The sequence below is a fragment of the Corythoichthys intestinalis genome, chromosome 2 (assembly GCF_030265065.1).
Source record: "Corythoichthys intestinalis isolate RoL2023-P3 chromosome 2, ASM3026506v1, whole genome shotgun sequence".
NCBI lineage: Eukaryota > Metazoa > Chordata > Actinopteri > Syngnathiformes > Syngnathidae > Corythoichthys > Corythoichthys intestinalis.
The window spans coordinates 47,869,252-47,883,085 of NC_080396.1; the positions used below are offsets into that span (position 1 = coordinate 47,869,252).

The 13,834-nt window shown below is 41.0% G+C and overlaps 1 protein-coding gene across 2 annotated transcripts in view; it reads left to right on the forward strand.

Moving 5' to 3' along the window:
* Positions 1-361: 361 nt before the first annotated feature.
* Positions 362-13,834, forward strand: part of slc6a8 (solute carrier family 6 member 8) — a 37,764-nt gene continuing 24,291 nt past the window's right edge. Inside the window, exon 1 of one of the 2 annotated variants that reach the window (XM_057829607.1) lies at positions 362-1,033. In XM_057829607.1, coding sequence (XP_057685590.1) covers positions 742-1,033 — 292 coding nt within the window. In that variant the 5' untranslated portion in view covers positions 362-741. Of the gene's footprint in view, positions 1,034-1,796; positions 4,933-13,834 lie in introns of those variants that run through there. The other variant, XM_057829608.1, reaches the window with a different exon arrangement.

Genomic DNA, 13,834 nt, shown 5'->3' on the forward strand with positions numbered 1-13,834 from the left:
AATTGGTGATATGGATATAACCTAAGCCCCGCCTCTTCACGTCACCTGCCACCATTCACTTCAAGAGGGTAATGAATGATCATGTTCAGTTTCAGTCAGTGTCGTTGACGGTTACAGCCGTCGCTAATGGCAGCAGCTGACTGTGATGTAATGTCGTTGGCGGGCTTATAAGCTTTCCTTTGATGCAGCCCCTCCATTCCCGTTTCGCTTCGGAACCGTGCGCGTACAGCAAGGGAGCCCCTGTAAGTGACGTCACATTCAAATGGGGCGGGGCGTGCGCCGTGACTTCAGCAGCGGAAGCCGCAGCATCCCCTTTAAAAGGCTCGCGCTGGCAGCCCGAGCGCTCACAGCCTCAGGATCAAGAGCATTATCAGATGACCTCCCCCATGCAGCAGCCCCCCCAGCAAAGACTCGTCAGATGAAAACGTGCGCGTTCCGGTGAAGATCCCCCCACCCGGACTGGAAGGAGGACTCGGCGACCCCATGCTCGTCGGGCGGTGACCCCTCCTCCCCTCAGCCTTACCGCCGATGAGATTCTTCAAGCTGACGTTCAAGTGTTTTGTGGATTGTTTCTGAACGTCGACGTCGGAACACTTTGCACCTTTAATTTGGGTTTGATTCTTTTGGAACGTTTCCATGTTGATTTGATTTACGACTGGAACTTGAAAGGAAAGCCGGAAAAAAAAAGGACTAAATTAGAAGAAGCTTTTGGATATTTTTGACCCAGCGCCTTTTTGATTGATGGACAGGCAGACTGCGCCCCCGCTCCCCTCCTCCTGCTCGCTGCTGCCCCCGGAGGAGGCCAAGAGGAGTCACCTCGGCGGGGGGCTGATGGCCCCGACGGCAGCCGCCGGGCAGGACGGACCCGGGCCAGAGGGCAAGAAAGGTGGCGTGGTGGTGGGGCCGCCGCCGGTGCGCCAGGAGCGCGAGACGTGGAGCCGACAAATGGACTTCATCATGTCGTGCGTGGGCTTCGCCGTCGGCCTGGGAAACGTCTGGAGGTTCCCCTACTTATGCTACAAGAACGGAGGAGGTGAGTCAAATTCACTCATTGGGCTCAAATACTTCTATATCAGGCAAAAACGCTAAACAAAAACAGTATTTTTTCGAGAAAAGTCAGAATGTTCCCATGAGTTGTATTTCTTTATCCTGAATGTCCTATAATTTTTTTAAAAAGCGATTACAGTAGGTATATTGTATTTATTTGTATCTAGAGGAAAATCAAAACAGAAAAAAAAAACTATATGGTTTCAAGTAAACGGGAAAAAAGCCTAATGAGTTAAGTCGTACTCCCCCCTCAAACAGGATTTCATAAAATAAGTCATATTTTCCCATAAAAATAGTTGAAATATAACCAGAAATAAGTTGTTTTTTTAAATCCTTAGATAAATGATTTGCTGTATAAATAAAATTTTAAAAAATGTATAAGGAGTCATTTTTCCAGATAAAATGTTATGGTATAAGGTGCATGATGTACAGAAAATGATTCCATAGTTTTCTGTGAGATGAGAAAAAGTTGATAAAATAGTAAATGAAATAAATAAATGCGGTGGCATGGTGATACAAAAATAAATCTCTTTTTCAAAATATATCTTAAAAGTAATACCTGTATCTGCATAATGCCAGAATAAAGTTAAATTTTGTCCATATAAGAATTCATTTTTAAAAAGTGCTTTATGTTATACCATATTTAATCAATTAAGCTGTACTTTTTTTTTTTTAAATAAAACTTTGGCATAAAACAACAAAAAAGTATTTTATTCCTTCAAAAAGTCACAGTACTATAGCAGTATCCTCACAATTCACAATTATTCAAAAAGAAGTGATACTTTGATGCGTTTCTGTAGTTGTCAATCATCATCATAGAAAGAATGAGTGTGCATATATTTTTGAATGGCTGGCACAGGCAGGGCAATGTTGGCTTTGAGTGCAAAACTTTTGACTTAAGCAAGAGTGCTAGTGAATGATCATGTTTCAGTGCCATTGATAGCAATCCGTTCCAACCCCTCCCTGTCAAAAACAACTGGACGTCGATCGCCGTCAATGGCTTTAAATGAGTTAAGTTTAGAGCGGTTGTTGGAATTGAAAAGTAGCACTTGAGCCTGCGCACCATCTGTGGCTATGTGGCCTGATTTGGAGGACTTGATGATTGATTGACAGACACTGACCAGAGCCAGTCAAATATTGTTACTCCGCTGACACGATCGCTCATAAAAAGACACGCATACAAAGAAAAACTCACGCACCTCTACACATATATGCTGAAGCACGTGAAGAAAACTAGTAAAAACACTTAGACGCACCATCTGCTGATTCAGTGACAGTGTTATATTATAGTGAGCAGGACGAAGGTGTTGTCAGCAGGCAGGGGGCCGAGACAGGAAAGGTCTGCTTGCTCTCACAGGATGAAGATGAAGGTCACCGATTGTTATTGCGGTTGTATACCAAAGAAGCAATGGGTGACCTTTTTAAAGGACAGTGCCGACCTTGTGACGCAAATGAAGGTCAGGTGGACCAAACTTGAAGTTGCCAGACTCCTGCTGACTTTGGCTCCCTTTGAAGGTCATGTCACTATCCGTCAAGGGCTTCGTGGGCGGCCATGTTGCTTCGGACCTTTGCGAGAAGCTAATGTTAGCGTTCTTTCTCATTTACCCCTGTACTTACCCTCGATCTTGTCACACACTTTTTCATTGGCCTCCAACTTAAAGGATTGCTTAAGATCAGTTGAGCCAGTAGATAATTGAAAATCATTGCATTGTGTGTGAGTGTTTTGGTCATACATGTGCATTTATAAGGCTGTGTTTGGCTTTTTTTGTGTTTCTTTGCATGTTTGTGGAGAGAATTCAGGACCTCGTAATCGTTTTAGATGAGTCATCAGTCGGGTTGCCACGGTAACCTGTCTCTTGCCCCACCCCCTCTCCTTACTATTGATGGTTTGTCGCTACGGTGATGAGGTTCAGCGGCGTGGGATATTTTCAGTGTGTACAAGCGTGACGCGGTCATCTCTGACACCACGTGCGGCGCAGTTTAGCGCTAGTTGGCGGTAATCCCTTAATCCTATTGGCCGACCTCCAGGTGCCGCTACCAGAAATCGGCCAACGGCGCCACCTGTCAGTGAGGAGGCCCGACAACCAACATCGAATCGCCTTGATGAGATTTCGCCAGTACTCATCTGCTTGTTTGTTTGCTTCTGTGAATCATCCACTTGTTGGCGTCAAATCACAGAGATAAAATCTGTGCTCCCGAGTTTACACACAGGTCGGCGTGACAGTCACTTACTTACTTAGGGGATCCAGAGTTGGATTTCAATTTTTAAAAAAAATAAAAATAAAAACAAAAATATACTTGCATTGTCCCATTCAGCCCAACTGCATGAACTTAAAACGTTTCAAAGACAAAAAAATTTTTAGGAGTCGACTGCAATGAGATCAATATTCAGTCAGTCGATATATCGATGCAGTGACGTTTATTTTTTCGGCACAGTACATAGTAGGTCCGCAACCTTTTTGCAACTTATTGTTAGGGCTCCCTTCAAATAATTGTTTTGATTGTCGATTAATCACCGATTCGTTTTGAGATGAGTTGACTAACCGACTTATACAGTATACAAATCACGTTATTTGCTGTTAGATTACCCTGTGTTTTATATTTTATCTGAAACTGTGCATTGGATTCAATTCCAAAAAAAATATTCCCTTTTTCCCTATTTTATTTGTTTTTATTCAAAATATATTGAACAAAAATACAGGGAGTCCTCAAATTACGAACCAGTTCCGTTGTTACGCTAGTGACATAATCCAAATTTCTGCGTAAATCAGATTTCACTGTAAAAGTCGAAATATATGTCCAAATACATTGAAATGAAAAAAATATTGCTGAGAGGTGGATCGAGAGTTAGGGTTTTCAATAGTTTATTTGCAACAGACAGCATGGAACACGACTACTGTATGTTGTAGCTGACGCCAACAAAACCAACTCCTCCATCCGTCCCCCTTTCACTCTAGTCAGACATGTGGTACATTGAATTGAATTGAATTGAATTGAATTTATTGTCATTGTCATCATCATCATCATCATCATCAAAATCAAAATCATAAGGAAAGAAAGAAGAGAAGAAAAGAAAAGAAGGAAATCATCGCGTAAGTTTGTTTATCCAAAGGAAAGACAAGATGAAGACAGACATGACAAGGGAGACGGAAAAAGCGGAAGCTTATCGGGAACCCGTCCCCCTGCCACCTAGGTCGCACAAGCAGCATGTTATGTATCAGTCCAGTGATAGTCTAACACATTTCGTTCAAAAGTCATTGATTGCCATGGAGATTTCGCATATAGTAATTTGAGTGTATTGTATCAGTTCATGTCCAAGTAGGTGAAGGGTGGGAAGGCCTGGGGTGCTTTGGAGGCTCGCATGTGTAGTATCCCCTGTAGGAGATTTCTCGTCATCTTCCCTTGCCAGGTTTAGGAGATTAGTCATCATCACCCCTGGCCCGGTTGGCCCGAGCGAGTCTCTCATGATCACGCAGCTCCGCGTCAATTTTTGTGGCCAGTCGTGCAGCGGCGTCACTTTGCGTTGCTTGCTCCTTCATTAACAGTGCCAATTCGTCGCCGTTGCGACGAGCAACCTCCAGTATCTCATGGAGTTGGTTCTTCATCCTCATCGAGAAGCGACGAACCCAGAGGGCACCAAGTAGCAGTAGGAAGGCAAGAGCCAACAGCGTGCCGAAGATGTACAGGTCCTCGGCGTCCTCTATCTGGAGGGACGTTAGGCATAGCGGCCTCCATTTACCCCAGGCGTCCTCCACATAACCAGACGTGAAGGTGGTGGCTGGACACGGGCATTGGGCCGATGTAGGCCGCATCGTAGAGAATATTCTATCCATCGAACTCAGAGCCCAGTCTACCAGTTCCATATTTGTCTCAGGAGGAAACTCAGTACGTAACGTTGCAATGGCAGATTCAGTAATGTGATTTTGTTGAGGGGCATGTCCTAGTAATGTTTTGTCTTATCTACTTGACCCTGACATTTAAGCATGCTTTGCTGTGAGGACATCTTATCTGTGTTGTGTGTGCATTTTACAGTTGAGTTTGGGCAATGTACTGGTTTATTATATCTCGTTTATACATTTTTTTGAAGTAACTTAATGAATTAATATTCGTTAGCGCTGCAGCACATGTATTCCACAGGCTAGCCCCAGTGTTTACAATCGAGAAAGATTTCATTGTAGTCCTAATGGTCTGGTAGGAAAACATTCTGCTTACTCTCAGATAATAGGAGGATTCTTTGATATGGAATAAAACTTGCAAGTTAGTTGGAAGACTGTTCGTGTTGGCCTTATACATCATTTGAGCTATTTTGTAATTAACCAGGTCGTGCAATTTTAGTTGCTTGGACTTGATAAAGAGCTCGTTGGTATGTGCTCTATACGATGCTCCATGAATAATTCTGATGGCTTTCTTTTGAAGAACGAAGAGTGGGTTGAGGTGCGTTTCATAAGTACGTCCCCAAATCTCTAGGCAGTAACTGAGGTGCGGCAGAACGAGTGCGCAGTATAGGGTTTGGAGAGCCCTCGTATCTAGCATGTTTTGTACTCTATAGAGAATTGAGATGCTCCTAGCGATTTTGTTTCGCAGTTTCTCTACATGTGGCTTCCAGGTTAGGCGTTGATCAATAATTATGCCTAACACTTTGTGCTGTTGTACCCTTTGTATCACCACATTATTTATTTGTATGTTTAGGTTCATATCCAGACCTTTTCTTCCAAATACAATGTATTTAGTTTTCTCGAGGTTCAGAGATAATTTATTTGCATCGAACCATTTTTGCAGTTTAGCTAATTCTGCATTTATTTGTTTAGATAGACTCTGAGGGTCTTTTCCAGAACAAAAGATGTTAGTGTCATCCGCAAAAAGCACAATTTTTAATAGTTTAGAAGCTTGATGCAAGTCATTTATGTATAGGATGAATAGTTTCGGTCCCAGGACGGAGCCTTGGGGCACGCCACATGTAATTAGACGAGTTGACGATCTGCACCCGTCATATGAAACATATTGCGAGCGCCTTTCCAAGTAGCTTCTTACCCAGTTTAGAACGATACCTCGCATTCCAAGTCTCTCTAGTTTGTCCAGTAGGATGTTGTGGTTAACTGTATCATTTAGGTACAGTCCAGAAAACACAGCACTAAACACATCAACATTGCGACCTGAAGCATACATGCATCCCGATTTGATGCATGACTGTCCATATTTTTTAGGTTATGTGAACCGGAATTTGTTGACTTTGACTTTTAGCGATGTTTGAACACAAAACTGTATTTGGCGACGAGAAAGCTGTTTTTGCGCAATGGTTTAAGTTGTGTCTGAACACGGCATACAGAGCTGGCCAAAAGTATTGGCACCGCTACAATTACAAATGCTTTGGTAGTACTATCCATTACTTTTGCTTGCATTGAAATAACACAAAAGAGAATGGAAAAAAAGATTAAACCATTAACATTTTACACAAAAATGCAAAACTGGGCTGGACAAAAGAACTGGCACCCTTTGAAAAATCATGCGATGCTTCTCTAATTTCTGTAATTAACAGCACCTTTACTTACCTGTGGCACATAACAGGCTATAACTAAATCTAAAGCCAGTTAAAATGGATTAAAGTTGACTCAACCTCTGTCCTGTGTTCTTGTGTGTACCACATTGAGCATGAAGAAAAAAACAGAAGACCAAAGAACTGTCTGAGGACTTGAGAAGCAAAATTGTGAGGAAGCATGGGCAATCTCAAGGCTACAAATCCATCTCCAAATACCTGAATGTTCCTATGTCTACCTTGCGCAGTGTCATCAATAAGTGTAAAGCCCATGGCACTGTGGCTAACTTCCCCAAATGTGGACGGAAAAGAAAAATTGACAAGAGATTTCAATGAAAGATTATGCGGATGGTAGATAAAGAACCTCGACAAACATCCAACCAAGTTCAAGCAGTGCCGCAGTCCGAGGGTACAACAGTGTCAACCCGTACTATCCGTCGGTGTCTGAAAGAAAAGGGACTGTATGGTAGGATACCCAGGAAGACCCCACTTCTGACCCAGTGACATAAAAAAGCCAGGCTGGAGTTTGCCAAAACTTACCTGGAAAAAGCCCAAAACTTTTTGGAAGAACGTTCTCTGGTCAGATGAGACAAAAGTAGAGCTTTTGGGGAAAAGGCATCAACATGGAGTTTACAGGGGGAAAAAAACGAGGCCTTCAAAAGAAAAGAACACTGTTCCCACAGTCAAACATGGCAGAGGTTTCCTGATGTTTTGGGGTTGGTTTGCTGCCGCTGGCACTGGATTGTTTGACCGTGTGCATGGCATAATTAAGTGTGAAGACTACCAACAAATTTTACAGCATAATGTAGGGCCCATTGTGAGAAAGCTGGGTCTCCCTCAGAGGTCATGGGTCTTCCAGCAGGACAATGACCCAAAACACACTTCAAAAAGCACTACATAATGGTTTGAGAGAAAGCACTGGAGACTTCTAAAGTGGCCAGCAGTGAGTCCAGACCTGAATCCCATAGAACACCTGTGAAGACATCTGAAAATGGCAGTTTGGAGAACGCACCCTTCAAATCTCAGACCTGGAGCAGTTGGCCAAAGAAGAATGATCTAAAATTCCAGCAGAGCATTGTAAGAAATTCAATGATGGATACCGGAAGCGACTGTTCGCAGTTATTTTGTCTAAACGTTGTGCTACCAAGTATTAGACTGAGTGTGCCAATACTTTTGTCCAGCCCATTTTTGGTGTTTTGTGTAAAATAATAATGATTTAATTTTTTTCCCCATTTTCTTCTGTGTTTTTTCATTGCAAGCAAAATAAACGAAGATACAGTATTACTACCAAAGCGTTTATAAGTGCAATCATTTTCTGGGGGAAATTGAGCATTATCTGACAGAATTGCGGTGGTGCCAACACTTTTGGCCAGCACTGTACCTTTACCGATGTTCGTCTGTGTGTCTCCTTTCTCCATTCTTTTTATGATGTTATGCTTTGTTTACAAGTAGGGCAAAAAAGGCAACGATACTCCAGGCACACAAACACAGCAAGGGCGTCGTTTTGCATTGGGACTGTAGGAACATCACACTACCAAATTTTAAGGATGCTCAACCTTTATTTGCATTAAATAATGACATCAGTTATAAAGATAATTTTCATTGTCTTCCCATATGTTGTAAGGATAGAATCGACTACCATTATTAAGTGAATTATTTTCATTATGTTGACTTACATTTCTCCCTTTACATCTGCTGAATGTGCCAGTTTATTTTTTCCTCCTCAAACGCACGTTTGATTGGCTGATGACTTGACCCCCATCCTGCCTCCCGCCACACAGACACATACACACACAGCCCCGACAGATTCATGCAGCCTCCTCTGCCCTCTTCGAAAAGGAGGGACGTTACAAGTTTTTTTCCGCCAGCAGCAGCTACTGTAAGTACTGTAGAAATGTAAAATAAATTGCGACTGAAAGTCTGCCTGCATCAGAGTTAGCGTAACATTAAACTGTGTGAAATTGCTAACCTGCAAAACTACTACGACAGGCCAGCCTCCACAAGGAACAACCAAGTCAAGCTAGCCGTCCCTCATTTGGATCATTGTTTGCATTATGTGCATTATATCAATGCAACACAGTGGCTTCAGAGTGCAAGTCTCTTTATCAATAAAATGGGGAGGTATCCAAGAATGGGTTCACTTTAGGGGGACACTGACATGAACATGAACTGACATCAGAATTTCATGAGAGTACTTTGGTTCAAGTCTTGGGTTAGCCAAGTATGCCTCAGATGATGATCAGTCCTTGGCTATCTCAGATTTTTTCCCAAATCACTTTTATATTACAATACTTTAGTGTGAGTCTAGGGGTGATCCAGTGTCCCCAGAAGTGGACCCATTCTTGGATTCCTCCCCGTATTTTTAGTAAAGGGACTTGCACTTCAAAATGTTTCTTTAGTAGGCTTTTGAAAACAAAGGTTTGAATCGAACGTTGTATCACCTGAACCAATACACATGAAAGTTAGTATAACATACAGTACCTGTCAACCCGAGGCCATTGGCAATCTTACAAATAGTGACGTATGCCCTTACAACTTGGTGACTAATCTTACAACGTTGTATATAGTGTGCAATATGAAACAAAAATGAAAACTCAATTTTTAAAATAATATGAATTTATTGGTAATATTGTAACATATAACCTGGAGCAGTCAAAGAACAATCAATATCTACAGTTACATCATGATTACTAAAATTAAAAGTGACTTTTGTTAGAATTGTATGTAGTACTTTTGGCAATTTCTATCATGTCTTGATGGCTGCACTTCATGGCACTTCAGCTCGCAATTCAGTTTGACTTGAAGGTAGTTCGTTAATGTGTCCAATTATAAATGAAAAAGGTCAATTGATAAAATTAACTCACCGATCCAATCTTTGAGCCAGGGAACATTTCTTTTGCTAATTCTGAGAAGTGATCAGCAATAGTTGCAGGCAAATTGTGTCCGGCAACAATTTGGCATAATAAAATCTCCGCTTTCGTCACTTTTCATTCTGCAGACTTCGTCTTTATGATCAGTGTTGTTAATCTTACTTTTAAAAAGTAATTAATTGGTTACAAATTACTTCTCCCAAAAAGTAATTGAGTTATTAACTTAGTTACCTGAATGTAAGAGTAATTAGTTACCTTTCATTAGTTACCTTTCATGTTGTTTCCCCCCTCCCATTTTTTCAAAAAAAAAAAAAAAATACAAAAAACAAAGTAACCTTTGCTATGTTTGGAAGTCATTTATTTATTATTTCATTTCGACGTGAAAGTATTAAAACTGTTTCATCATTTAAAGATAAATCAGCAAAATCTTGACTTGAATCTAGGAGTCTTTTAGATAAAAAGTTATTTAGGTTCGCTAGGAAGGTTCACTAGAACAGAGCCTTTCTGAGAAGTGTACTGCTCTTAAATGGCGGCTGTTTACTAATGCCACTGAGTCTGTCATTTTGCAGATACCGGTAGTTCTACAGTGGGGAGAACAAGTATTTGATACACTGCCGATTTTGCTGGTTTTCCCACTTGCAAAGCATGTAGAGGTCTGTAATTTGTATAAGTTCTCTTCAACTGTGAGGGACGGAATCTAATATAAAGAAACAGAAAGTCACCTTGTATGATTTTTAAATAATAAATTTGCATTTAATTGCATGAAATAAGTATTTGATACATCACAAAAATCGAACTTAATATTTGGTACAGAAACCTTTGTTTGCTATTACAGATACCAAACGTTTCCTGTAGTCCTTGACAAGGTTTGCACACACTGCAGCAGGGATTTTGGCCCACTCCTCCATGCAGATCTTCTCCAGAGCCTTCAGGTTTTGGGGCTGCTGCTGGGCAAAACGGACTTTCAGCTTCCTCCATAGATTTTCTATCGGGTTCAGATCTGGTGACTGGCTAGGCCACTCCAGGACCTTAAGATGCTTCTTACGGAGCCACTCTTTAGTTGCCTTGGCTGTGTGCTTTGGGTCGTTGTCATGCTGGAAGACCCAGCCACGACCCATCTTCAGGGCTCTCACTGAAAGAAGGAGGTTGTCAGCCAAGATCTGGCGACACATAGCCCCACCCATTCTCCCCCTTAATGCAGTCGTCCTGTACCCTTGGCAGAGAAGCAGCCCCAAAAAATGATGTTTCCTCCTCCATGTTTCACGGTTGGGATGGTGTTCTTTGGGTTGTACTCATCCTTCTTTTTCCTCCAAACACGATGAGCCGAGTTTAGACCAAAAAGTTCAATTTTGGTCTCATCCGACCATATGACCTTCTCCCATTGCTCCTCTGGATCATCCAGATGGTCAGTGGCAAACTTCGGACGTGTCTGGACATGCACTGGCTTCAGCAGCGGGACCTTGCGTGCGCTGTAGGATTTTAATCCATGACGGCGTAATGTGTTTGCGATGGTTTTCTTCAAGACTGTGGTTCCAGCTCTCTTCAGGTCATTGACCAGGTCCTGCCGTGTAGTTCTGGGCTGATCCCTCACCTTCTTCATGATCAGTGATGACCCACAAGGTGAGATCTTGCATGGAGCACCAGAATGAGGCAGATTGACCGTCAACTTGAACTTCTTCTATTTTCTAATAATCGCTCCAACAGTTGTTACCTTCTCACCAAGCTGCTTGCTTATTTTCCTGTAGCCCATCCCAGCCTTGTGCAGGTCTATTATTTTATCCCTGATGTCCTTACACAGCTCTTTGGTCTTGGCCATTGTGGAGAGGTTGGAGTTTGTTTGAGCATGTGAACAGGTGTCTTTTATACAGGTAACAAGTTCAAGCAGGTGCAGTTACTTCCGGTAATGAGTGGAGAACAGGAGGGGTTCTTAAAAAAGAACTAAGAGCCGAAATATTTATTAGTTGGTAATGTATCAAATACTTATTTCATGCAGTTAAATACAAATTTATTATTTAAAAATTATACAATGTGATTTTCTGGATTTTTGTATTAGATTCCGTCCCTCACAGTTGAAGAGAACTTATGATACAAATTACAGACCTTTACATGGCTTGCAAGTGGGAAAACCAGTAAAATCGGCAGTGTATCAAATACTTGTTCTCCCCACTGTATATGCATGTGATATCTAGGCGTAGATTGTAGGCTGTCGGCTACAATCAGGAAATATTGGAGCCACCTAGCCTAACATCGCGTTTGCAACAGCGTCACAACAAACACTTCGCTCTCCATGTCTCTGACTTTTCTCGCGTCATTCAACCAACGTAGTAACGCATTGTAACGCACATTGTCTCACAGTGACAAAATCCGAACGGAGAAAAAAAAACCGTAATGCACGAAAAACGTACAGATTTTGAACGTACGCCGTATACATTTAAAAATCAGTGCTCACATGAGGCATGGGTCTCGTAAAGTTGAAACGTCGTAGGTTGAGAACATCGTAACCTGAGGACTCCTATGTTGAGAATGCTGCTTTTTCCTTTAGTTTTTTAAATTATTTTTATTCATGAATAAAATTGATAATATTTACTGTTTTTCTTTCAAAAATGTTTTTAAAAAATAGAAATACAAATTTACAAAAAAGAAGAAAAAATAATAATAACCAAGTAAGACGATTTATATTAGGCGACTATCAGAAATAGTTGTCCATTAATCACTGAAGCCCGACTAATGCTTTTCCTCATGAAATGATGAAGACTTCTAGAATGGGACCGGAACAAATCTGTCCAAAAGTACAACCGAAGGACTTCCCTCCTAACATCCTGCAACGGAACAACGGAAACATTTTATACATGCTCCTCAAACAACGTAATACACTGTATCACTTTTAGGAAATCACTTAAAGATAAAGTGATAGACACTCAAAGGAAAATTATTGTAAAAATATATGGCGGAAAACACTCACCACAACACAAACACCAATTTGACCAAATTTCAAAATTGTCCTATATGCATGTGTTATATATCATTGGAAAGCTTAAAATCTGTATTTTCTGGGGGAAGAAACATTTTGAACAGGAGGGCCTTTAACAAAAAAAAATAAATTTCAACAGCAAAACCCCAACTGGAGGCGAGAGCACGCGAGAGCAGAATTAAAGACGCCATGATTTTAACGAGATATTGTCGCGTACTTACCTCGTTTTGATCAAAAAACTCCATGTAGCATTTATCATCGAGTGTCAAGACACAGATGTGAATGGCCACAGCCGGAGTTTTGGGGGTTTTTATGGGTAAAACATGTTCGTATAACAAGGGTCGCCATGCAGAAATCGCAGACATCAAGGAGTGGTCGAGATGTTCTTCTTAAGGTTTTTTTTTTTTTTTTTTTGTCCTCGTTTGGATCGATTATTTATCATCTGACATATTGGGGAAAATGCGACAGTAACAAAAAAAATACAATTAATCGATAGTTATTAGGTAGATATCTGACTTTTTTTACAGATGCCATTTTTTTTCATTGTGACGTAATTTGTTTAAAAGTTTAAAATATCCGAGTGAACAATTAAATTTTTTTTTTAAACGAAATATTAGACATCAATTAATGATTCTAAGGTAAAAATGACATTTTGATTAATAAATATAATTACTTACCTTCTTTTTATGGCTGGATTGAAACAAAAGCTGTTGTGTGACGTCTAAACGGGGGTTTCCAGAGTAAATAGGACAAATTAAAAATAGTTCAGGGGCTTAATGCGCCATGAATCTGCTTTGGCAGCATATAGACATATTGTTCTATCAAACACAACAGTTCTTTTGGCTTAAAATACAGCAGTTTATTTAAAATAAAGGAGAGGAGGCAAGAGCAGAAACTGCTTTTTCAGTCTTGTCTGTGTTTTCCGCCACATTTCTTTGTACTGTATACACTCTACTGGAATCCCGATTGAGGTTGGTTGTTGCTATTGGAAAAATAGAATAACTCAATTAGCACACTGACTTAGCTGGGATTAGCCAGATTAGCGCGCTAACACGTCTCACTTTCTGCTCTCAGCCAATCGCGTGGGCTGCATGCGATTCTGTCGACGTCAACGATGAACAGCAATTTGTCATTAATATCGGCCACATATTCCTTTAGACTCAATGCATATTCAGTTACATACTGCTATCCTGAGTAGCTCTCAACCCTGTGACCGTTTGTTGACGAGTCAAGGTGTGAACACTGCAACAGCAAATGATCTATTTGCACAAAGTACTTTAGCATGTAAAGTGGTAAATCGTAGCAGTATTACTATACCAGCTGAACTATCACTTATGTAGGTTTACAGTCAGTTATCAATAAAGCTGCATGGGTGGCCGAGAAAAAGTAGAGCAAGGTAATGGTTAACTTAAC